Source organism: Channa argus, chromosome 2 (genome assembly GCF_033026475.1).
Source record: "Channa argus isolate prfri chromosome 2, Channa argus male v1.0, whole genome shotgun sequence".
NCBI lineage: Eukaryota > Metazoa > Chordata > Actinopteri > Anabantiformes > Channidae > Channa > Channa argus.
Window position 1 is genome coordinate 27,034,783 of NC_090198.1, and position 25,823 is coordinate 27,060,605.

Below are 25,823 nucleotides of genomic sequence, written 5' to 3' on the forward strand. Positions count from 1 at the left end.
TGAGGTCTGTTTTGGAAAGCTTTAGGCCATTGTCCATCACTTATATCAATCTGTGGTTGTCATGGATCTCTGTATGGTCATATGAACAGAGACTTCGAACGTTTTGGCCCATGGCCCCCGTGACCTCTCGGGTCCCTGGGCGTACATTATATTTTATTTTTCTATCCTTTTTCTTTTCTCTCCACTTTTGGTCATCGTGTCCAACACACAAAATGCTAAATAATTTTCCTGACAAGTAAATCAAACTTAGCACGAAGCAAGAGCAAATGAGATGAGTAAAGAGGAGTTAGGAGTTAGAGTACAAAGAAAGAGCAGGAAGTGGAGATGTGAGCAGGAAAGAGAGGAGAGCGAGGGCATATGAGGGCAGTAGAGGAGAAAAGACAGAGAAAACGCAGTGTCGCCATGTGTGCTAACAGGGACAATGATCAAAGTGGATCCCACAGGAGAGAAAAATGAAAGCCTGTTAAAAATAGAGCCACGTGGCTAAAAAAAGCCACAGTGTTCACCTTCCTCTGATTCGGACAGCAGAAGAGGTCAGACACGACAAAACATTTGTTTGGAGGACAGACTGAACAGACAACATACGATGCAACATACTAATAACTGACAAACTTGAGATGCACTCAGGTGTCTGACTGCGAGTCCTGTTAGAGAGGGACAGCTGCAATATTTATTCTTGTTCGTCATACACAGATTTAATCAGATCATCGTCAGGAAAAGCACAGGTGTAACTAATAACATTAATGATGCTTCCATTTGTTTTTCAAGTGTACCGATAAGAATAAGTGCTGTAGATTGCTGGTACTTGTACTTTAATGAAGTGTTTCCAATTTGACGACTTCTACGTTTACTCAGCTACGATTCAGAGAACCGTTTAACAGATCAACATACTTAATACAAAATCCTGTTAACTAATAAATTATGATATATTATTATAGCTTAATAATTCTCAGCACATGAAGTGATTGAAATCGGCTGTAACAGTTCCAGCTGTGCGCTTTTTGTTTTTAGGTACCTTTAGCCCTAGTTTTTCAGTAAGGATTGTACATTCTTTGCCGTCCTTTTCACCTTTTTGAGTTTGTCCGTGAAATCTGTTCAAAACATTCACATTCATGATATCATCATCGTATTTTATCATTTTTATAATAATAACGAGTCTTTTTAGGCAAATACTTGCACTTTTACTTGATTATTGAGTTTGCGTACTTCTACCACCTATGAATAGGTCAGATGGTGTGGCAATGAGCGAGACGCGGGGTTCACCGTGGACAGGTCTCCTATCTCAGGGCCATCACAGGTGATTTAGAGTCACCATTTAACCTGGCAGGAAACCGAAGCGCCCAGGTAAAACCCATCCAGACACAGGAAGAGCATGCAAACTGCACACAGAAAGGCAGCAGCTGGCTGGGATTCTAACCTACAGACCTTCTAGCCGTGAGGCGGCAGGGCTAACGACCCCACCACCGTGCTTGCCCACGGGCTAAGATCTTGCTGCTGTGGCAGCCTAAAATGGTTTCCGTCAAAATAAGCATAATCATAGTATAGCTCTACATAGTTTTATATGAGCAAAGGTCTATCAGTTGTGATCATGGGCTTTATGACATGAGTTTGGTTAGATGGATCCATACAGGGGTGACGTTTTGTGACCTGCAAAAAAAAGTGGTGACACACTCAGTGCTCCCCGTGGAGTAAAAGTGAGTCCCTGTCCCCCTCACAGATTGTCCATCCCACGTTTTTATTAACTGTCAGAGAGTGCAAGGTGAAAACTTCCAATGCATCAGGTGTTGACTTGGACACGGCCAAGTAAAATGAAAGAACGGCGTCTTTGCTTCCAAAGGCAAACCAGGCTCTGGGACTGGAAGCCACGTCATCCCACAGCACCGGCAGCCTGATTACCCCAATCACTCTGGTGTCGGGCCAAAGAACACACACGCTGTCGGGGCAGCAGGAGACTTGTACTAACAGCAAAAGCACATTCTGTGTGGACAACATCGCTGCCGGACGGTCCAATTTTCTGGATCATGCTTCCACGTTTCTACCTTCTTGCCTGCTGTGCGTGAGAATGGAAAGTGTTCTCTAAATGACACACACACACACACACACACACACACACACGCACATACACGAGTCAGCCACTCCTGTTAACAATTACAGAGTAATCTCCGAGTAATCTCCCTTCCTGTAAGTGAGTGTCAGTAGGATGTTTGTGCACCAACCAGCTGTGAAATAATGAGGAACTACAGTGCTGAGCCACTCACGGAGTCACGCATGGAGATGTTTGAGTGCTTAAATGTGACTAGATTTGTGTGGTTTTAAAGGTGGGACTGGTCTTTCCCACTCAGCGGTCCAAGTTTCAGAGTTTCCAATAGAAGACCAAACGTGTCCATCCTTGGTGTTTAACAAAGTGTGTGCAGCCGCATGCAGTTGGGTGTTTTTGTTTGCTTAAAACATTTTGTGTGTCTACAAACCTCAAACCCTTTTTAGAGGTGTAATTGCTTGGATTTTCCATCTGTCTGCACATATTCTGGTAAATATGATATGGCAGGAAGGTCCTTTGGCTCATTCATTCACTTGGACTCATGGATGAAGTATAGGCTTTCAGTCTGCACACATGCGCACGTACACTGCAACTGCAGAGGTTTGCTGAGGCTCACAAGGTGATGATGATGGTTGTGGGTCGTCTTCCACTCTTCTTTCTTTCAGAAAGCAACATACGGTGTGACTGGACACTGTTGCACCTTCGTCAGCTTGTATTTATCCATTTTCCCTTGAAACCTTTTCCACCAATAAAACTTTCCTTCTGTTCAATCTAGGTTCAATTTTCCTCTTGCAGCCATTTCCAGGGAGACTGGATTCAGACTTATGGACTTTAAAGGATACTGGTACTGAACATGCTTCTTTTGGTTCCAGCTTGACTAGCACTCGTAACTGAATGCCGTAACACTTCCCTTTGTCTTGCTGAAAAACGCCTCCAGATGACATCATTTGGAGGAACTTTCAGTTCAGATGATGTCATCTAGTTGCTCACACTATGAAGATTGGAATCACGGTAAACCTGCTTTTCGAAACCTCTCCTTCGAAATCTTCGAAAGACACCATCTAAACTCCTAATGATGAAAAACTCCTCCGGTTGATGTCATCTGGAGGATTCTTTCAGCTGGATGCAGAGAAATATTTGAATACTGTCACGATCCTGTTCCCTGTGTTTAGTTTGTCACTTCCTGTCTCCAGCTTTTATTTTGTAGACCCTCAGCCTGCTTCCTGTCTTTACTGTTATCAGCCCCTGCTTATTTTCACCTGCTCCCCTGTCCCTTTAAACCCAGCTTTCCCCTTCGTTCCCTGTCAGTTTGTCTGTTGTTATGTTGCGTGCTCCTGCACAGCCAGCCTCTGGATCTTTTCCCTGCTTGGACTCCTGTTTCTTTGTTCTGCCTGTTCCCCATATTTGGACTGTGTTTCTGCCATTTTGGTCTGAGGTTTGGTTACGTATTTATCCCCATCTGTCAGTCTGTGTTTTATGCTTGCCCTTTAAACTTTTTACTATTAGCAGCAATTAAACTCCTCGGAGATGATCTTGTAGCTTTCACTTTAATTTTTACAAGCAAAAATCCAAGTCAACGGGAAAACGTTGAAGCAAAGTGCTATCAGAAGAAGTTTTTCCGTTTCATGAGATGCAACTGGAGGAGAGTAGAAAGTATTTTGATTGCATGGGATGTCATGTTGTTTTCTCCCTAGTTTCTCACGTCCACTGTGAACAAACTATAATGCCAAACAGTGCAATGAAGACTTTTATCCTAATAAATAGAATGAATAATATTTATTGATGGCATGTGATACTAATTGAAGACCGAAGTTTGCTTGAAATATCATCCCTATCTAATCCAATGTAGCAACGTTTCCAAAAGTCAAAAGTATGTTCAGCTCCTTTAGAGAATGTTTGCAGAAAAAGACAGAACTCTGCTTTTTTTTCACAGCCTCTTTGTTTTATCTCATTGCAAACCAAAGATAAATTAGGTGTGACAAATGAGTTTTTAATCTCAGCACTTTAAAGCTACACTGTAACTTCGTGTCTGCTCTTCCCAGCTGTCCCTGCTGCTCTCATAAAGCTTTGCTTTGTTCTTTAGACTTTCCACACTCTGATCAGCCCTTCCTGCAGTTGTCCTTATGAAATGATAGTGACTAAATATGCAAAATAAAAAACAAAACAAATAATTCCTCTGACTGGTAAGAAGGGTTACCCTCACTCAAAAACATTTAGAATCTATTATATTGCACTGTTGCCAGTGTTATTTAAAGAGTGTGAGTGATGTGAAATTTTGACAGCGAGGTAACTTGTGAGGTAAAATGCCTTTATTTCAACGGAACACAGTTTTATACATGTAACATCTGGAGGGAACATGGACTTTGGTTGATACTGTCCTTCCACCACATGGTTTGAGTCCTAAAAAGATGGATTTCTCCTGTGGGATCAATGACTTTGCCCGAAATGAGGAGATGAGGAAAGGACTCAATGGTGCTGCTGTTTGAACTGACCTCCTACTGCACTCAAGTGTTTGTGGCAGTGAGTGAGCGTGCAGCCCCACGGGTTGTAATGTAATCATCTGCTGCAGACCCATCACTACAAACACACATGCTGCACTGTGCTATACACAAATCCATTCTCCAAGCATTTTACCCCCCATCCCACCCATCTGCTTCACCTTTTATCTTTTCCTCCATGCATCTCCATCGTTTCCATCTCTCTGACCTATTTTTCATGCCGCTTCGCTCCCCGCTCTCTCACTATATGCTTTTCACCCATGCCCTCCGGTGTGGCTGACGCTTTCATCACGTGTGCGTCTTCACCGAGCTGCTGTGTTGGCATCTCAACAGTTTCTCTCTTTTTTTGGAAATCCGAGATTAAAGCCTTTTGGCTTTATACGTCAGAGGGTGACGTGAAGGAAGAAGGCTGATCGGAAATGAATCAAAAAGAAAAAAAAAAAATCACATCTGAAGACATTGAGTTGACGAGTGAACAACGAAGGAGTAAACAGGGGCCTTGTCTTCTATCCCAGGATGTCTTCAGGATTCGCATATTAAAAACTGAGTCTGTAGCTCATAAGCGCCTAAATGAGTTTTCTGTTTCACTTTAAGTCTTTTGACCTATTTTAGCTGACGAACAAATAAACTCCAAAATCAGTAATCAAAGCTATGATTTATCTAGAAGACACCGTCTCTACTTTGGCTTCACTAATGAACAAATGTTGTGAATATATGACGGTTTATTGGAGGTTTTGTGACCACAAGGACCTTCAATCATTCATCCAGCCAATAATTCATTTAAGATTCATAGTGAATGTGACATGTTGGAAAATACATTATTTGACATAAATGAACTAAACATTACAAATGGTTTGTTGGTCTGTCTCCCTGTTCTGATTTGGCATTTGAGAATCCAGACTCAAAACATAACTGATTGCATTCCGCAGAATAAACTTCATGATAATATTTAAACTACATGCACAAATCTGCGTATTTACTGTCAGATGCGTATTAATTTGAAGATATCATTCAGATAAAATGAACAAAACTGTGATGTTCAATAAAAATCCAGATTGTGTCCTTGTCCAAGACACATTTTTCCTTTGGGAAATGTTCCTAAATGTGTCAAATGAACATTTGTTAGTGCTCCGTGATTCACCGAAAACAACATACACATCGTAAGGAGGCAGGAGAAACACCTATGTCTTGATATTATCTTACCTTGTGCGTGTGTGTCTGTCTCTGTACGAGTTTTGTGGGCAGAAATTAGTTGGACACCATCTTTGGAAAGACATTTGGACAGTCCTCACAACTTGTGAAACATTTAGAAACTTCTTTTCCTATTGACAGCTTTGATTTTTTTTTGTTTTTACTTTATTTTTTTGGGCCAGTGTCACGTCTCCTTTATAGGACTACTGATCCCATTTAGACACTTCACAGTCACACCTGGAAGCTGCCAGTACGACCATAGTGTGACCTCCTGACTTCTAAACAGGTGATGATTAGACGTGGGAAATCGCTGCCGGTTCACTTGTCCAGCCAAGCTCCTACGCTGCTGGTCTGTGGATCAAACCTGGGACCCTCAGTCAGAAGCTCATGAACTGGTTAATCCCTTAAAACACAACAAAATCTGACACAAATCTGTCACAGGGCAACTATTTACTGAAAGTTAGAATGTAGGTCAGTGTGCAGCAATGCTGCCGTGGTCCAGCTCCTGTACAAAGCAGTTTACAAAGGTGTAAACTTTGTAAAAATCTCAACTCTCATTTCACTTTCCATAACAGTGTATCTGCTGTGTACTGTAAGCAAAATAAACCCTCTCAACTAAGATTGGAGTTTTATATACATTATATTATTAATGACTTTTTTTGCAGCTAAGATGTAATTCTAACTTTATTAGCTCGCCTTTCTTTTCCATAAAGTTATGCAGTTATGCATATATTATCATGCCCATAGCATGATAATATATGTGACACGTTGCTAAAGAAGCTATTTAAATAAAGACAAATGAGGACATCTTGTGGTTGAAGTCCAGAAGTGCAGTGCACTCATTGGGTTTTAAACTAAAGATTTTTGGATATAATAAAATGTATAATGATAAAATGTTTCTTCATCGTATGAAATAAAATGCATACAGCACCGTATGCACATTATGACATCTTCTGTTTATAACTTCAAATAGTCATAAACAATTAATAATAATCATTTAGGGGGATTTGGTCAGATCTTGTGCTGAACGTTGCACAGCAGGTACCTACTACCCTGACACTGGGGGGACACCTAAGGTGGCCAATCTGCTTTTGGGGGCCTCCCCTGGCCCCACCTATGTGCATCGCTCTCTTTAACTTTAACTTGCGTTAAAATAGTTACATAAATAAAAATGTCAACATGTCAAAAGTAATACAAGTGAATTAAATGCAACTAAACAGAAAGAATGAACCCTGTGAGTTTTCTATATATCATAATTGTCACTACTCATACAAATGTATGCAGGCTGCATTATAAAGCAATAGTTTTCTTTTATTAATTCTACAGAGGACTGTATAGTTTTACTATTTCTTGTTTAAAATAGTTTGATTTGTAAAGAAATTGAGAATATAGTGACAAATGCCCATCACATTACTCAGAGTGGCACTTTCACAATAGTAATATTTGTGACCAACATGTCTGAGGTATTTCAACAAATGGTACAATACCTCAGCTGTTCAGTCAAGTAATGCACACAGTTCTTTATTCTCAACTGTAAGTGTTAAGTAATACACGTTAAGCAGAACTTCCACAGATACCGGGGAGGTTTCTGTGCTACAGCTGAAAGTTCACTCAAAGCTCGAAGGTAGTTAAGTACATTTATTCAAGAATGGCCCGAGTACAATTTCAGTTTGTGTACTACCACCGATTATGATAAATAGTCGCTTAACCGTGACGATTATAGCAGTTTCCTATTAAAACCATCTCCACCTTTATCACGAACACACTAACGCGTCATCAAATATAATATAATATCATTATTCTGAAGGAAAATTACTTTTCCATTAGTACTTTGACTTTTGATACTTTTGAATGCAGGACTTTTACTTGTGACTGAGCGTTTCTACGGTGACACCTCTACTTGACTAAAAGCTCGGGTTACTCCACAGCTCTGTGAATATGAAACACCTCGTACGCGGACTACGCCGCCCCTGCGGCGGCTGCTCCGTGAATCTGCCTGTCAGTGAGGACGTGGCGTGGCGGAAAACCCGGAGAGAGGAGCACAGGGGAGAAGCTGCATGCGCAGGCTCGCTGCGCCACGACTGCTGCCCCGATCTTCCACGTGGACCCTGTCATTGACCAAAACACGCTCCGGTCTCCGTGGCAGCCGGAGGGTGGAGGTGGGCGCGCCCGGGGTCGCCGTTGCGCAGTGCAGACCGGGAGGCGCGAGCGGAGGTGTTCCCCAGATATGAACCTGTCCGAACAAAAGCTGCTTCCTCGTCTCACATCGGGCATGCGGACAGGTAGGCTCACCGCGGCTCACACTTGAATCTTTATTCTCCTCCGTCAGGCGCCGTCAGTGCTCATGATGTGGTCAGGGGAGTGTGGCTGCAGCGACTTGGAGTCGGCCGTGGGTCCTGTGGGACTGCGTGACCACAGGAGGAAGCTGCAGTGGTAATAAAGTGCTAATAAAGTGGTAATAAACCTGTGCGCGTCTCAACCGAGCGATCCAATGCAGTAACACGGAAAGACCTGCGCGTCTTGCGGGGACATCATGAGCGGACACTGAGGCAGAGAGGACGGATCCAAACCTTTACTTTCCTGTAGCAGACATAAGTTTGTTGTCTGTTTCATGGATTTACATGGTCGTTATTGTATTTTTAAAGGTGGAAAAGTGATACAAATGAGGCCGAGACTGTGCATCTAAGTGCCGGTTCTCTGACCTTTTACATTTTAAATGATTTAAATTAGTGTGTAGACTGCAGTGTCATTTCATTCAGTAAGTTTCCACGTGGACTGTCAGCAGGATAATCGCATTTCGGCCTGTGATATTTGACTCCACTGTGCTGCAGTCTGAGTGGCCTAAACTACTGCAGCGTGGAACGAAGACCCCCAAATCTGCTGCACAGACAGGATGAGACAGAGGAGCAGAACGTGACGGCAGTATCACCACTTACTGTACGATTATTAGTCTTCATACTAGAATGTGGGGTTTAAAGCAGTTCACTAGTTCGTGCTCATTGTTACTTAGTCCAGACAGATCCGTAAGGAATAGTATAGCTATATTTCAAAATATGAATAACCTGATGTCAGCGTCTCAGTGGGCGTACAGTACTTTCAGTGGTTTTCGGTGGGTAACTGATTTCATTACCCACTGAGTGGGGACCTGGAGGCCTGGCTGCCTCTGGCTGAGCTATAATTAGATATGAAGATTTTCATTGATTTGCCTATAATAGACCATGAGGTCCACCATCAGTGTAGCTTGTAGGGGCTGCAGGATGTGTTTCTACACTGCATGGGTCGTGTTTTATTCATAAGCTGGATGCATAAGCTGTAGATTGCTGCTAATAACCATGACAAGTGGCTAATGCAGTACTGGCAAACAGTATCATGCAGTGATCACCTATCAACCAATGCTGCTGTAATATTGTAATATTTCTGTGCTTTTATTGTTTCACAACTATCAAAAGCTTTAGATATGGATAAAGGGTGCAACAGAGAGGATGCACCTATTGAGCTGTATATTTTGAAACTATGTGTAGTTGATGTAGTAGAGGTGATGACTTGTGAACAAATGCATGATGGTCTTGTATCAGTGAATTCCAAAGGCCATAAAATGATTATGTGCTTATAGGTGTATTTATGGAGTCTCGCCTGGGCAAATTAGCTCCATGTGTCACGTCCCTGTTCCTGCTCATACACCTGTGCGTGGCAGCACCAGGTTTACCTGGGACACAAAGGTACCTGCACCTCCAGACCCACACACCCTCACTCTCTTGGTCTTTCTGTATAAACAGTCTTTCTGAAATGGTTTAACAGAACAATGTAAAAATCTTAAAATTATGTTAAATTAAAGTGCAAGTAAAGAGGTTTTTAAAATATATATTTTAAAAACTTCAGCTTCTATTTGCTTATTTCACAGAGAAGAATCAGCAGACGCCCAGCCTCCTTCAGTAGCGTTGTCCAATCCTTTTGGCAATGGGGAGGACGACCGCAGGTGAGTGACACCTGGACAATGTGCGGCTGGTTTAAGTCTTTTTAAATCATAAGTAGAAAACGTTGGCAATATCCCAAAGTGTAGCTAACACTGAAAGCAGACACACAACATGCAAAGCACTTGTACATGTCATCAAGCTGGTATCTGTTTTAGTGGCCTGTACTTTGGCTGCTGTGATGTGCTAATGACGTGGCCTGATAAGATTACAAGTTCAGCAACGCTTCTTCCCTTTGAAACGGTGAAATCATTTCCCTTTAAACCTCTGTCGCTCTAGAAGACAGTGAATCCTTCTTGCTGCTTGTCTTTGAGTGGTGATGCTCTACAATTAAACCTGCCTTGCCCGGACTTTGAAAGCTGCTTCTTTAAATCTTTGGTGGTACGTGGGAAACCAGCGTAACCAGCACTGCTACCACACACCATAAACGCACAAACACGCAGAGCAGCTAAAGTTTATGCTGCTTTATGTAGGACACAATCACTTCCAAATGAATGAAAAACCTGCCTGACACGGCTGTTCATGATGAGGTGGCTCCTCTTCCTGGTATGTGGAGTCAATATTTTAAGTAGGCCAACAATCTGCCCCCTAGTGGCAGAATGTCATATAGGATCTCTAGTGCACCTTCAGTACAGTAAAGCATCTTTCCTGTAAGTAAAAGCAGCAGTACCACAGGGTAGAAATACACATGTGTGCATTTATCTGTACACTAACATTGCAGCTGGTAAAAGTGATTTTAAAAAAAGTCTTCTCTTAATTGTTTTCAGATTTATATCAGAGTTTAACAAGACACAAATTTTACTCATTATGACTCCATATAAAGCCCCATCATGTCCCTCAACAGAGTGACCGAGTAAAGTAAAACAAAATGTCACCTTACTACGTTTCTAAAAGTAAATGCCCCTGGTTTTGTTCCACCACTGCTTTGATGCTATTCAGTATTTGACCTCACAAAGTTAACTCTTGACTCTTCGTTTTCTTACGATTAGATTGAATTGCAATTGTGTGCTGTGTTTTTCCCAGGTTGCTGCAGAGTTACATTCAATCCAGTCTAAAGGACGGCCAAGGAGGACCAGAGATCGCCACCTGGGAGCAAGGTAGAGATACTTGCATGACCCAGGACATTCCCTTTGAGCATCAATAATAAATATCTAAACTGTAATTAGACACTCGGCTGTTTACTGACATAAACCTAGTGAGGAGCATTTCCCCCCTGTACATCCTTTACAGTTAGACGACAGCATTATATCACATGTGTTTTGTGATAAACGAGTCGTTCTTCTCCTGTTGTCCCTCAGAGGTTTTCTTCCTCTTTGGCCTCTATGACTATGACCGCAGTGGGCTCTTGGACGGCTTGGAGATGATGAAGCTGCTTTCAGACTATAACTCCCACCATACACCTGGATCACAGGCCAGTGAGCGGGTGAGGAAGAGTGGCTGAGTGTGTGTGTGTGTGTGTGTGTGTGTGTGTGTGTGTGTTTTAGAGTTACTGTACCATGCTAGCTGGGTGGTTGTACATACATGTATGGCCTGTTTATGTGAGTATCTGTGTATTTTTTGAGTTCAGGTGGTGTCGATGGTCGATTTTTTACTCCAGTCTCAGGATATAAACCAGGACGGACTATTGGCCCCATCAGAGCTGCTGTCCCCTCCATTACCTCACCCACAGGTGCTGCACATGTCCACGTACACTCAACTATTGAATTTAACCAGGAGTAAAAATAACTTTTCTCAGGGACGTTTGTTTGTATGATTGTTCCAAGTCGATTTCGAGACAGTTCTCTGCACAGCTGCACAAACCGATCGTAAATCTCTCACTTCAGACTGATGAAAGCCACCTATTCATGAGGTGATGCACGTTTGTGTTCCTAAACCTGTCATATGCTGTAGAGCTGCCTCCTCCGCTTTGTTTGTGGGAAGGTGTCATGCATTAAATTCCATACACGAGTAAAATTTATTTAAAAGAGAAAAATTTAAACACAGACGAAAGACCGGATTAAGTAATACAAATGAAACACAAATAGATGGAGTTAAAACAAAAACTGCAGTGCGGTTTTGTTGTTTCTGTGCTTGTGAAAATCTGTTAAAATCCAGACAGATCGAGTTTTAGTTTTACATTTTGATCAACTGTTTCACCGTTTCGTTCATAGTTGACAACAGTGTCACGCTTTGCACCACAGGACTCCAGTGACAATATGGCACCTCACCAGGAGCAGAAGGTGGCAGTGGAGGAGCAGCTGTCAAACCCCAGTGCTAATGAGCCAGAGAAAGCAGGAGACGCGGAGCAGAGAGAGGAGATCCAAGAAAACGAGCAACCTCAACATGAAGCAAAGATAGTAGAAGAGGAAGCAATAAAGCAAGCAGATGAACTGAATGAAGTCCGAGAAGACCCCAAAGCAGAACAGGTGCAGGACCAGCGAGTGCCAGTGCATCGGGGGCAACCGGAGATATGAACACACACATACATGCTGGCTCTGTCCACGCTGTCATCCTGGCCTCTTGGGTGCAGCCTGTAGAAACCTGTGGAAGACTGACGATAAAAAGATGTACTTATCACCTCATTAAAATACTCTGAAATGGTAAAATGTGTTAAAACAAAGACTTTTTTCATTAACATAATATCTCATGCCTAGCTAGTATGAATGCTCCTATTTAGAAATGTATTTATTTTTTAACTAATTTATCAAATGGGGATGCAAACCTTTGCACTAATTTAAGTTTCATTACTTTGCTAATGTTACTTCTTATCATGACAGAACATTTCTACCATGTGGATTAGTTATATTATGTTAGTTTTAGGGTTTCGTTTGCATCTTCTTACACCAGAACTGCATGTAGGGGGATGCAAGCTTAACCCTAAACCCACTACCAAAACAGTGTAAATGTTCTGTCATCATCAAGTACCCAAAATGGTCAAGGATAAAAGTCAAATGAAATAAATAAATATTATGTTGATGAAAAAAAGTATTGTGTTACTATTTTGACCGTCCAAAATAAGGGGATGCAAACTTTTGCACCCACCTGTAGAAGCTGAATTCAGAAAGCAATATTATTCATATTAGTAAAACAAAGGCCATCATAGTACTCTTGATTACGTTTTCTTCTCTAGGCAAGTGAAATGGCTAATAATCTTATTTTAAATAGTATGACAGTTGTGAGCTGCCTCTTGTTTTAGTTTAATTGTATTTATTTAGCCTTTGGTCAGACCTGAACACTTTTGCATATGTGAAATTGTCTCATTTACATGCAGCTCAGTTTGGGCATGAAACTTAAAATTATCCTCATCCAACACAATGACTTAGTTAATTTTCCACAGATTAATTTTCCGGAGTTAAATGCACGTGTAGCAAACATTATGCGGTGATGGTAATTTTATTGTGCCTGAATGAATTGATGAGTATTTGCAGTAATGACTAAAGCCTCCAGGGAGGCTCAGTTCAGCTCAATACAGCTACTGTACATGTCATCTCACAGTCAGTCTTTATCTGCAATTTGAAATTGTTTACAGTATTTAACTGTTTACTACTTTATTTTTACTTTTTAAAAACATGTATGCATTTATACAGCTGGAGACAATAAAGCAAACATTGTTTGTCCTTCTATCCTTCATTCTGTTGCCCTACATGTATTTGTCCCACCATGCAGCTTATAATATTATTATACAGAGCAAAAACTACAAACGACTTTTGTTCATAAATCCTTTATTGCAGCAGGCTTTAATAAAGGGAGCAAACATGCTCACGTGTGTGGAGAATTCAGCTTGTCAATATAATTTGTTGAAATCAGAATATAAAAAACATCTCGTCCAAAACAGCTTGTTACTGTACAGTAACAATCACTGAGCTAAAGCTCAATCTTTACATTAAAACGCGGGAGTAAAAGATTATAACAGATTGGCAATAATATATAACGTTTTCACGTTCATCAACGTCGTAACGTGAGCGCTTGAGGCCAGTCCGTTGCTAGGTAACGGAAAAAACAACAAGAAGACATGGCGGAGGATGAGCAGAGTTCAGGTTCGTAGGAGTTACCGTCGGTTGATTAGTGCTGGTAACTTAGTTAACTTGGTTAGTTAGTCACCCAGTGTTTATTAGGGTCACACTCTGCGAGCCACATTTCGCCTCCAGGATTCGGTTTGGCTCGTAGTCCCTGTTTGAACCAGCAAACATCCGTTTAAGTCAATGAATCTCGCTTGGAAAAAGACTTGGATGTACAGTACACTGATTGACAAATAACATAAAACAAACCCATTTTCCCACGTTGCTACTCGGTTTCCTGATAAAAACAAACATGGGTCGTGTAGCAACCTTGGGAGCCATTCGGTTTTTCCTCACCAAATACACAATGAACTATTTTTCTGTCAGACTAACTCCTGAGTCTGTGTGTTTTTATCCTCTCTGTCTGCCAGAAGGCGTCGTGCCAGACGTTCACAAGAAGATTAAAGCAGCATTTGAGGCGTTTGACTATGAGTTTAACAACACGGTGGATGTCCGGTGAGTTGTTACAGTACTGAGGTGAAAAGGTGATTGTTTTACATCCCAATTTATCACTGGTGGAAGAATAAAACATGTTTTATGAAGGGAACGAGATCACGTCAAATACAAGCGCAGTTGTGCAGTGTGATATACTCTGCAGTAAATTTCCCATGTGGGATTTTTTTGACCCACAGAATCTCACACCACCACATGCTCTGTGTTTTAAATAGAAAGTCAAATTACACAGGGGAAATATATCTGAGGCAAGCCGCGCTCATCAAATCGCTGCTTCTCAAAGATGTTTTTCGAGTCTGTGGCTGAAAGCAAACTGAAACTCCTCTGGTTTGCCTCTTGCAGTTGTTAAAAAAGAAGTGAGAAAGGAACTCACGTTGGCAGTGGCTGTGAGATGTGATGGTTTGACAGTAATAACTTTGACTCAAGCCTTTTGTTTGTTTTTAGGGAGATTAGCACCATCATATATTCTCTTGGTTGCTTCCCAACTCAAAATGACCTTCATGACTTTTTAGCTGAGGTGAGAACAGTATCTACTAAGATCTTTTTGTCATATTAGAAACAATAAAATAAACATTCTTCAGGTGGGCAATTATTGGAAAATTATTTTACCATTTCATATTTTACTCATGTTACACTAAGACTAAGAGCTCCCTGATAAAATGTTACCATCCAATTAAAAAGCTATGAAAATATTGCATTTATGGTTTATATATGTGAAGAGAACAGTGTTCTTCGCTTTCAAGGTGACATTCGATCTGGTTAGAACATTTCGAGCTTATCAAGGGACCAAAATCTTGCAGCTTTTTTCTGATCAACCAGGTGGAGGAGGACCACACAAGATATATCCATTTGAACAGGTTCCTCCCTGCCATGACCAAAGTGCTGTTGGAGAACAGGTAAGACAGTTCTATTGTGTCCAGTCCATACTTTTTACTGGTTCTTGTTGTTTTGAATATGTCACAATGCAAATTACATACAGTGTGTTTTTCCATTCGATGTCATAGATGGAGAAAATTTATGACCTGTCACTTGTATGAGTTTTTAGTTTGCTTTTATATTTGGACGTTATACAGTAAGGATCTAGCCCCTGTAACGCTCCAAATAATAGTTGTGTGGAATAAATATCCACAGAGGATGCACCGTGCAATTTTTTGTTAATTAACTTTTCAGATGATGTTTTTCAAGATCCCATGTCAGAGCTTCTTGAAAAAATGAAAGCACTGTATTTTAAAGTTGTCTAGAAGGTTGTGGGATTGTATCTCTGACTGACCGTGGCCTTTCTGTGTGCGTGCTGCGTTTGTATGTGTTGCCACTGCTTCCTCCCACAGTCTGAAGACATGCATGTTAGGATAATTTGGGACTAAATTGCCTGTAGGGGTGAATGTGAACGTGATGGGTTGACTGTAATTCTATGTCACTCTGCGTTAGCGCTGAGATGGACTGGAAAACTGTCCAGGGTGTACTCTCACCCAGTGACAGCGGGAATAGGCTCCAGCCCACTGCGTGACCCTATACAGCATAAGCTGTTACAGATAATGGATGGATTTTAGAGCTTTTATACATAGGTGGTGCAGTGGTGTAGACAGAGGCAGTGACAGATGCTGTAACTTTTATTTGTACACATCCAGTGCTATTGGATGGTAGTGTAGACTTATAAATTACTATCTAGCAAAGAATATGGAAATTCCACCGTGCAAACGCTGTAAAAGTATTAGAGCTTCATGACAAAGTTCAGTGCACTATCAGGGGTGGCTACCTGACCTTTCCACATTTTGTGTGTGTTAGGTTTCCTCCCATTCCTGAGGATCATCTGCTTCAGGCCTTCGAGGTGAGTCCAGCTCTGGTTTTTTGTGCATTTTACATTGTTGTACTGTTGTAGGAGTTATCCGAGCCAACATCTGCACTTTCAGCAGAGCAGATAAAGCATTTACACTGTGTTTCAAGGTTCTGGACAAAGACAAGAAAGGATACCTGGAGCCTGAGGAGCTGACAAAATACATGACTAAGGAAGGTAAATCAGAAGTTTAATATTTTGACTAAGGGGTAAAAAATAAAATGTCATGCTTGTATGTGTAAAATTCCTATTAGGCTCCCTAAACACCCTACAAGTAGTGTGGTTTCATGGTTGTGTATTTTTAAACCAGGTGAACCCTTCACTCAGGAAGAGATGGATGAGATGCTGACAGCACTTGTTGACCACGAAAAGAATCGTGTCTATTACAAAGACTTAATCAACCAGCTGACAGTGGACCCCGACATGTAAATGGTCTTTTTTTGTACATATCTCCGAGCTAATTAGTAGTGGTGATACAACCTAAGTAATACATGTAAATAGCTCTGCCAGCATGTTTTGCTTGCAGAAATGGCTTTGAGTCCAGATCAAATACTTTATGACTGAATTGACACACTAAATGACATTACAATGCTGCAAAACACACACAACACGCAGCAGTAATTACATAAGGTCTGTATGTAATTTCTAACCCTCCACAAGCTGCAGGGTAAATGTAATCTGACAGACACTATTTGAATTTACTGTACCACCTTTATGGAGAACATCTGTTGTGCGCTGATATCAGGGCCTAATGGCAGTATCAGAAACAGGAGGTAATCTGGTCATTTCCAGTATTCAACAGGGTTCATACAATACGTGCAGCTTCGGATGAAGTAAAGTTGATGGAAACTAAACTTTGAAAATGTTGGAAGGATGAAGAAAGGAAGGGACCTTGATCATGCTGAAAAGCCATGTGAATGGTACTCACAAGTGTGTACACAGTGTAGTACACTGCAGTTCTAACAATCAAGTCCTTTTTTTGACCAGTGTATTGAATGTTTAGTTCGTGACGTGATTGATAAGAAATGAGCCCAAGTATAAACAAACAATAAAAAAAACAATGACTGCATTATCAGCACAGCAATTTATCTGAAGTGATTCTGCACTGAATAGTTAACATGCATGGAACATTTAAACACAGCTTTAGAACAAGGACGACAAAACATATCTAGAGCATAGATATGTAGATGATATGGTGGCAAACACATGCATCTCTCTACATGAGCATCATGAGTGCATGCAACAAGTTCATTTCACAGTAAAAACATGACCCATTATGCTCGACTTCCAATCAATGTGGGACGAAGACATTAGAAAAATTAACCCTACAGTAATAGCAAATGCATGTTTAAACATTCCCTTTTCACTAAATGAACTTAGAGTCAAAACAGAATAAAGCTTCAACATAATCAAACAACAGAGAGACAGCACCTAAAGGGTTTCCATATCGTTCACACAAGAAAAATACTGAACTTCTAAATTTCTGAATGGAGAGAATAACAAGCTATGTCTGTGGTGGAATGTTTCATTTGTAAATAGTGGGAAATAACAGAGATGGTGTGATTCACATTTAAGCCCCAAAATTTTTGTAAATACAGCTTTAAACAACAGGAATTTAAAACATAAAGAGTGAAATCAAACTGATGCTGGCAGACCTCAGGAATAATTACACAGCTTATTCATTCAGATGGACACTGAGGGCAGATATGTGGCGCTAATCTTTGTAGGAGTAAGATGAAGACTAAATATAGAAAAGAACCAGGGGTTGCAGTAAATATAAGAATGTCATGTTGCAACTTCCCCTCAAAAAAAAAAAAAATAAATAAAATAAAAAGGTTAGAAGTGGCTGCTTCTAACTTCTCCTTCAGAGCAATGCTGCCTGGGACTGTGCGGACTGGTTATTTGGTCCTTTAAGAGCCACAAATAAACAATAATGAGAGGAAACCAGGAAAATCTGCTAGATGATAGAAACAAAGCCAGTGGAAGAGACAAGGCAATTAGAAGTGCATAAAAAGGAAGGACGAAACAAACAGCATGAAGATAGAGGAATTTTAGGACATCATATCAAAGCTATCAACATTGGTCTTTTAATATTGTTTCTGCATATTGCACTGCGATGGGTAAACAGGGATGACAATCTGAAAACCAATCAAAAACACCCAAACCTGTATGCAGAATGTTCACATCTATAGGGAAGAACAGGAGGGGAAGGTGATTGCGTTGTTAGGTTTCTATTTTTTATATTTCTTGGCTTGTGAGGATGAGACAGGAGAGGGGAGAGGCAGGACAAAGCCGGCTGCAGATGTGACTTTTTAAAACTGGCAGGCTGTGTAAGGGAGCAGAGGTAAAAGGTTGTTTGCTGGTTGGGCTATAGATTTTATTTGCTCAATAACACCTAACAAACATGCTGCCAATAAACCAGGAATTCAGATGTAGTAATTTTAACTCTACAACTTGCTTTGAGTCATTAGCCTAATTAAAAAAAAAATTATTTAAGCTCTGTGTTCAAAGCGTTTAAAACATAATTTAGAAAAACTGTACCACAGGCCACAGTGTGGATCTATAAAACAACCTGGTGTATGACTCTGCACAAACCTCAGCCCTCTTTATTTCACCCTGGCTGAAGGACAAGTCTTATAAGGCCTTGGAGAAGTAGAGGACAATAGGTCATTAAAATCACTGAAGTCAGATGATGGGCTACAAGAAAAACCCCAAACAGGGCAGGGTCTGTTCAAAGAGTTTGTCCCCCAAAATAAAGAGGATTTTTCACCCAGGTAGAGACATTGGATATGTAAAAAAGTGTACGCAATTTTGTCACTCAATCAAATATAAACACATACACAGGTTCCTATTTCTATTCTTGCTAGGTCTTTTATTTTTTATTTACTTCATGCATTCCCTAGACCCCTACCCCAACCACCACAAGTAAATGTCTAACCCTTTCCCTAGAAACTAATCTTACCCCTCAAATATGTTAGAACTTTGCCAAAAGGTCCTAGCTAAGTTAGCACACACATATGCTCACACCTGACAGAGAGACAGAAAAAAAAAAAAAACACCTCAATCAAAACTGAACCCAAGTATTTGAAATTAAGGAACCTGATTCATAACCACTGTAACCCATCATCTGAGATATAACACACAGTTCTCCTGATGGTCCACGAGCTGCAAACTTTATTACCTGATATTATAATCATAAACTGTTTTTGCCAAATGGCCATTTTGCATTTCACCTAGATCAAGTTTACACAGTCATGTTGTTTGCTAAAGTCAAGATTGTCTTACACTGACCATTTTGTGTCAGTGTCTAAATCTGCAGCACCAGGCCAGCAGCTGAAATATTGTCCCCTCCACCTGCAGTCTGATAAACCTCAGTACACACTAGTACCGGTGCGACGCAGATCTCATAGTCCTCCTCCTCCCAGCAGCTGACGGGCCTGGTCTCCTGCAGAGGAATACGCTGGCTGCCTTCCCTCCTACTAACAGAGAAGGAGTCATCCATAATGAGTCTGGCCTTGCTAGGGTCAATGTCATTAGAGCCACAGACATGGCGGTTAGCTGTGAGAGAGGCCTTGGCTGTGGCTGACATGGTGTTCTTCCACTGAGAGCCACGCGTCACAATCATTGCCTGAAAGGCCAGCGTGTGAACATGGAGCCGGGTCAGTGGTTTCCGCTCCGCTTTAGAACTGACTGAGTCACTTTCTGCACTGGCATCCTTGTAGCGCTGGTTCATAATGCGATAGACCTCCCTCATCTGGTCGAGCACAGTAGCTACACGTGGGTTGGGGTCAGACAACACTTTGATGTTGGAGCCTTTCAGCAGACTGAGCAGGTTGGGAAGCTCCTGTTCATTCATTCCCAAAGAGTCCGCCTGGGAAAGCACAGGCAGGATGAGCAATTCAAACATGGCTGTATTGTTTATTAATAACAAAATGGCGAGTTCTGAGTATCATGACATTTCTTACTGTAGAGGCGACATTTCTTTATGGCTTCTCTTTAGTCACAGCTGCTGTTTACAAATGCAGTTAATAATTTTAACAAAGCAAATCTATTTTCAAACCTTCTAGTATTACATACAGTTTCACTTGATTGCCACGTCTATACAAACCTGCATTTGTATTTGCACTCTTGTCTACCTCTGTTCTAAGAAACACATGCAAATGAATGTAGTAGTACACCCAGTAGTACATACATGGGGTATGACATAGTGAAGCAAGTCTTCCATTATGCTCTCCTCTACAAAACTGGCCATCTCAAAATGGACACCGATTTGAGGAGATGAGGACAACAGCAGGTCGGCCAGGCGGGAAAGAAGGGCCTCCCGTTCACCTAAAAAGATGGAGGATTAGATGGATTAGGGAGGGGGAGAAAGGCGAAGTTACCCATTATTCTATTTATTTTTTATTCATGGTCTGGACATATATATAGTGCTTTACTAGCTTATTAATACTGAGAGCACTTTACAGTTGCTTCTTATTCGCTCATTCACACACACGCACACACACTTTGGGGTTTAGTGTCTTGCCTAAGGAAACTTTAACATATGCACAGGTGGAGGTGGGGATTGAACCGTCAGCAGTGGTGTGTAACCCCTCTACCTCCTGAGCCACAGCCTCCCATATTTGGGCAGATCGCATTTAGATCTGATTTTCTTTCTGTCCATGGGTATATGGCTTTAAGAGAATGTGACTGGGCATTTCCAAAAAGAGATGAGACCTCTCACCCAATCTACGCTGAATAAATAAAAAATTAATAAAAATGCATGACCCACACAGGAGCAACAAATAAAATAGTTGTCAGCATTTTCCTGTTACCTGTCTGAAAGGGGAAATTATCCATCATCTGCAGCCCACCCACCACCAGCAGGTCTGGCTTGAACTCCTTGAGTTTCTTAGCAAACTCCTCCATGGAGGCCAGGTAGGGGTTATGTTCATCGCTGTGGATTATATATCTACAGAGCACAAACACAATGAGCTTTACGTACCTGAGAACCTTAAATATATATGTATGCACAACTTAACTCTCATAAGACTCAAATTAAACCGTTTACTTTACATGATTCCCCGAGATATTCCAATAACCACTAGACGTTAAGCTGTCTCCTACCTGTTTGCTCTACGTGAAGTATAGCTTCCCCAGTCTGCTCCAGATGGATACTCGAGGACCAGATGAATGTCGGGTTCTTCCACTGTGTTTCCAGCCACTGGAAAGAGAGAAGTGTGAAAGGGGTGGTTAATGAATAAAGAGAAAAACAAAGCAGAGGAAAGGGAAAAAATAAAAAGTACAGGTTGTCGTGAAGTGTCGAAGGGAATTGAGGAAATGATTGTGTGAAGTAAATATGAAAGGGCTAAGAAGCTCATAATGTGTTTTTGTGTACCTGTGATGTGCTGGGACAGAACTTCAGTAAAGTCGGTGCTGAAACTTCCTCCAAGCAACACATCACACCCCTCAGTTGCCATGCGACCAGCCATTACCGGAGCATTGCCACCAATTGACCATCTGTTCCCAGGTAGGTCACGGGACGACTCAACCAGCTCACCAAAGAGGGTGTTATTTAGCATAAAGCGCCTGCAAAAAAGGTATCACATGACTGATGTTAGGTGATACCTTCATGAAGGTTCAGAAGCTTGTTTTATGAAAAGAAGCCTTGTGGAAAACTGAAGACCAAGCCACACGAGGTTATTTGCAGAGAGGCGAGAAATAAAAAAGCCAGTGTTGTGTGCACGACATCCAAAATTGACTATGTACCACAATGTCCTGGTATGGAATGTGACCCTGTAACTTTATGAGATAAGTGCGGTTTGCTAAACAAAAGTATCTTCTAAAAGTTTATCATCGACTATTTAAAATCCCAAACCGCACACACACACACACACGAGAGCTCATTCCAATTTCTGGTTTCTCTGGCTAACAGAAGTTTCTAAACAAAACTCACTCACACACATTCCCTTGTATCTTCTCTCACTGATGAATTTTGTAATCCTGTTGCCTTTAGGTGTTAGTTCCAGACAACGAACAAAGCCAAAACCGGAGCCTTCACCAGCGACGGAAAAGAGTGGTATGGCGAGTTTAAACGCACTAATGCGTAACACTTACAGCCAACTAATAAACATCCGTCAAGCAACAAAAAAGCAAAACACTGACAAAAGACTGAGCTTTACAAGTTGGAGCTTTTACTTGCTAGCGGTGTATTGCGTTATACATAAATAGTGTAAGGAGTGACAGTTAGGTTAGTGTGATAGATTGTTCATTTGGTGGAATGTGACTTTTTTGAATGGACGTGTGACAGAGGGGTGAGAGGAGAAGTCAGAAGGCCACAGCACTTAAAGTGTTAAATGTGATGAACGGGCCTCAAGCCTCACAAATGATGTAACTGCTAAAATTTGCACTCTCTTATCACACGCGCACACACACACACTTAGAAACTTTTGTTGGTTGCTAAAGATAATAATCCTGTGCAAAGCTATTTATTAAACCCTTGTGTGTTACATTTGACTACTTCGTATTCTTCTGTTTTTGTTAGGAAACTTGTTTCGTCTCTTTTTGATTCAGATAACAAAGCTTTCTCAAATTTGGCTCCAACTTTTCACTTTCTAACTTTGACTTCTAACTTTTACATTAGCCAAAGAGCTGTGAAGATGGTTCAAAATGCTGCGGCCCATCTTCCAAAAAGTTCAGTACATGTAGCTCATTACTCCCAAATTATTCATTGGCCAGCTGTTATTCAGACAAACCCTTACTCTGCAGCAGCTCCTGGTGCAAAGAAGTAGGCAAAGCTCTGAGCCAGCTGTTCTGCATTTTCTAAGTAGTCGTGATGAAGGGGCTGGTCCGTGGGAGGGAGGCCAATCTTTTTCAGCAACGATACACCGTCCACTATCAGGTCAACACAGCCTCCAAACCCTGAGAGAGAAAAAAAGAAATTAAGAAATATCCAGTACAAACATGCAAGTAAACCACAAAACATTTTGGGCCAAGGGGAAGTCGAACATAAAAGTGAAAGCCTAAAGAGAGGGCGGTGGGGGCGTTTGAGATTCGGACACGCATTTTCGAAAAGTAGTTAGACTGAACATTAACAGCAAGTACGGTACTGTGGCATTTGTCTGCTACTGTGGTTGGTCACATTCTGACATGTCAGTAGAGTTTCAGCTGATTGTTCAAACATCTGTCTTGTTGATACTTTGCTTTCAGCTATAAAACTTTTTCTATCAAGTCTGAACATGGAGGCAAACGTCGTGATGTAGGCAGCCTGTAAGGAGAAGGCAAAAGCAAAAGGGTTGAAGTCTCGCATTTGAGTAAGTTTTGAATGTCTGACCGAAGCTGCCATAAGTTCAGCTTTAAGACGTTTTGCCTCTAAGTGCTTGTTTGCTTTTACCTACCCATTGATGATATTATCAATGTTATTTTTGAAAGAACTTCTTGTAAATAAAATAATTCTGTTAAATGTTACCAGTTCTGGCATTGTTTATATACTAATATATTTAAAAAAAAACCCACAATGTACCAGATCTGACTGTGTGGCTAAGCCTGTTGTTTAACTGGGTAAAGGTTGGGCAGATATGGTGAACACTTTTCTTACATGTTTGCATCATGGTTCAAAGGACCTGATTTTAGGATTAGAGTATGAGAGACAAACATGTGGATGGCAATAATAATTAATGTTTGCTGATCTGTCTAAAGGGGTTTGTGGTCTTTACTAGGAAACAATCAAAAAAGAAAGGACCCACTAACTGCCAGTCATACTCACATACAGGTACATGGTATCACCAGGTGTGTGCTTAAAAGTTGGGGGATGTTATTAGGTCATAGAGGAAAACTGACTGTCAACATGTGAAAGCCATAAAACAGGACTGAAACCAAAGTGTTCATTGTTGAAACTACAGCAATAGTAATCAGTGCCCCCCTAAAGTCATTATCTGATTTCGCTATTTAACCGCAGTACTAGTAACACAACACAGACATTAGTTATTTCCACACACTTTTTCTAACCACTCAATAATTAAAAGAGTCACGATGAGTCCATCTGGTTTGAGTGTCCCTGCTCAAAACAAAATGTTCCAGCTGGTCTGACAAAACTGCTGAGGTGTTCTGACTGTGCAGATTATTCCTTCCTCGTTCACTTTCTCCTATTCCTCTTCATCAAACTCCACTCATTGTATCCAACCATTATCATTTATTTACCTTGTAGTAAACAACAGTAGGGCTGAAATGATAAAGTATATAACCTTAAAATAAATGTAATTGGTGCCACATACATCACTGTTACAGTTTGTCAAATGCAAGAATTTGCTTTTTTGTCATTTAAGGTTCTTTTTTGTGCGATAGTGTTGAGGTTTGGACTCCACCCAAAAGTAAAATACTGTTTAAAGCCAATAAAATGAAAGTAAAATGAAAAACCAATCATTTCACATAAAATGATAGAAAAGTAACGAGGCTCATGTCTCTGCATTGACAAAAGCCCCCTTGCGTCAGATTTTAATAACAGAAGCACATTTTCTAAACCAAACTATTATCACTACCATTACTTAGGTAACATTGTCAATACATGACTTCTACTTGTAGTGGGCGTATGCAAAATGTGGTATTAGTACTTTTACTTAAGTAAAAGGATCTTAACACTTCTTCCACCTTCGCTTCCGCCAGTGTGAAATCTGGAGTGGAATCCAGAGAACTCAGCATCAAATGCGGGTTAAACTGTAACGTTAGTGGGTGTTAATATGTTCACGGTTGCCTTCAAGCTGGTCTGTGTTACGGTCTGTTACAGCATCAACGCGAGCTCCTTTCAATCTAACGCAAGCCAATTTAGCGTCATTTCCTGTTTGTGTAATGACTTAAGTTAATCTTAACGCTACTTCATTTAAAATACCTTGTTAACTTGACAATTAGCCGTTTTCTCCTAGGACTTTACCAGCTATTTCCAGATCTGCATGGCGTTAACTGGCTAACGTTAGCTAGCTCACGCCACTTACCAATGGCCACTTTCGGTCTAGCGACGCTGTTCATCCCGGCTCTCTGTTCAGCCCGGAGCAGAGAGGACAGGACCGTATCCAACCGGTCGTCCAGTACTTCATTCTGGGGTGTCCGGAGCCAAAGGGCCAAAAGAACTACAACGAGGGACAAAAAGGGTCCGTATTTCACCCACGACACTGTGCCTCCCGTCTCCATCGTTCGCTTACTAACAGCGACGGCGCCTCCACAGCCGCCGTTCTGAACAACCGCTCCGCCAATTAGAGCACAGCAGTCGTTTGTTTGGCTAAGAAGCCGACACCGGAGTGTACCGGATGTGGCGAAGCGAACGGGCACTGGGTTGACACCTGGATTTAAGCAGTTCACTCAAAAAACTACCACTTCAGTTTAGTTTAAGCGCCTCTAAACAACTACTTCCAATTAAGTGTTGTAAAAACAGTCTTATTTCACGAGTCTTTTTTTTTTAAACCGAAGAACATTGCCAAGGTTGGAAAAGAGGCAGACGCTGGTGTTTAAAACGAGCAGAAACTATTTCACTATGAAAGGGGAGTGTTTATATTGTGTTTTGCTGACAAGGCGGAAGCGTGGAGCACTTTGACCAACTGCTCTCCACACGTTCGGACTTTAGGGTTTTGCGATGCCACGCATCTTAAATTTGCATTCTCTCCTTATCATAAAGCCAAAATAATGATTCTGGTTCGCTCACACAGCGATTGTTGAAACATTTCAAAATGCGTATTCGGAATACTTTGATAATTATGTATTATACTAAAATTAATCTGTAACTAAAGTGTTAAATTTATACACTATTATAGGCAAGACTTTGAACCACGCTGT

At 41.1% G+C, this 25,823-nt stretch overlaps 3 protein-coding genes across 6 annotated transcripts; 2 read left to right on the forward strand and 1 right to left on the reverse strand.

Annotated features, from left to right (window-relative positions):
• Nucleotides 1-7,637: 7,637 nt before the first annotated feature.
• Nucleotides 7,638-13,307, forward strand: cgref1 (cell growth regulator with EF-hand domain 1). 3 transcript variants are annotated; one of them, XM_067488489.1, is made up of 7 exons: nt 7,638-8,009; nt 9,341-9,446; nt 9,629-9,703; nt 10,722-10,795; nt 10,997-11,121; nt 11,266-11,367; nt 11,849-13,307. In XM_067488489.1, the coding sequence occupies exons 1-7, from the start codon at nt 7,955-7,957 to the stop codon at nt 12,149-12,151; spliced, it is 840 nt and encodes a 279-aa protein (XP_067344590.1). In that variant the 5' UTR covers nt 7,638-7,954; the 3' UTR covers nt 12,152-13,307. The 3 variants fall into 3 exon arrangements, with proteins under 3 accessions (XP_067344590.1, XP_067344600.1, XP_067344610.1); XM_067488499.1 differs by having other exon boundaries at nt 7,674-8,009; nt 11,879-13,307; XM_067488509.1 differs by lacking the exon at nt 7,638-8,009 and adding an exon at nt 8,067-8,664.
• A 363-nt stretch (nt 13,308-13,670) lies between these two features.
• On the forward strand, nt 13,671-17,091 carry efcab2 (EF-hand calcium binding domain 2). 2 transcript variants are annotated; one of them, XM_067488556.1, is made up of 7 exons: nt 13,671-13,714; nt 14,107-14,191; nt 14,633-14,705; nt 15,008-15,084; nt 15,974-16,016; nt 16,133-16,199; nt 16,333-17,091. In XM_067488556.1, the coding sequence occupies exons 1-7, from the start codon at nt 13,690-13,692 to the stop codon at nt 16,449-16,451; spliced, it is 489 nt and encodes a 162-aa protein (XP_067344657.1). In that variant the 5' UTR covers nt 13,671-13,689; the 3' UTR covers nt 16,452-17,091. The 2 variants fall into 2 exon arrangements, with proteins under 2 accessions (XP_067344657.1, XP_067344666.1); XM_067488565.1 differs by having other exon boundaries at nt 14,110-14,191.
• A 2,085-nt stretch (nt 17,092-19,176) lies between these two features.
• Nucleotides 19,177-25,442, reverse strand: adpgk2 (ADP-dependent glucokinase 2). The gene is made up of 7 exons (XM_067488525.1): nt 24,989-25,442; nt 22,763-22,922; nt 21,400-21,590; nt 21,129-21,225; nt 20,837-20,973; nt 20,215-20,351; nt 19,177-19,893 (listed from the first exon to the last, which is right to left on the reverse strand). Exons 1-7 carry the CDS (start codon nt 25,182-25,184, stop codon nt 19,330-19,332), a joined length of 1,482 nt encoding a protein of 493 aa, XP_067344626.1. The 5' UTR covers nt 25,185-25,442; the 3' UTR covers nt 19,177-19,329.
• Nucleotides 25,443-25,823: the final 381 nt, after the last annotated feature.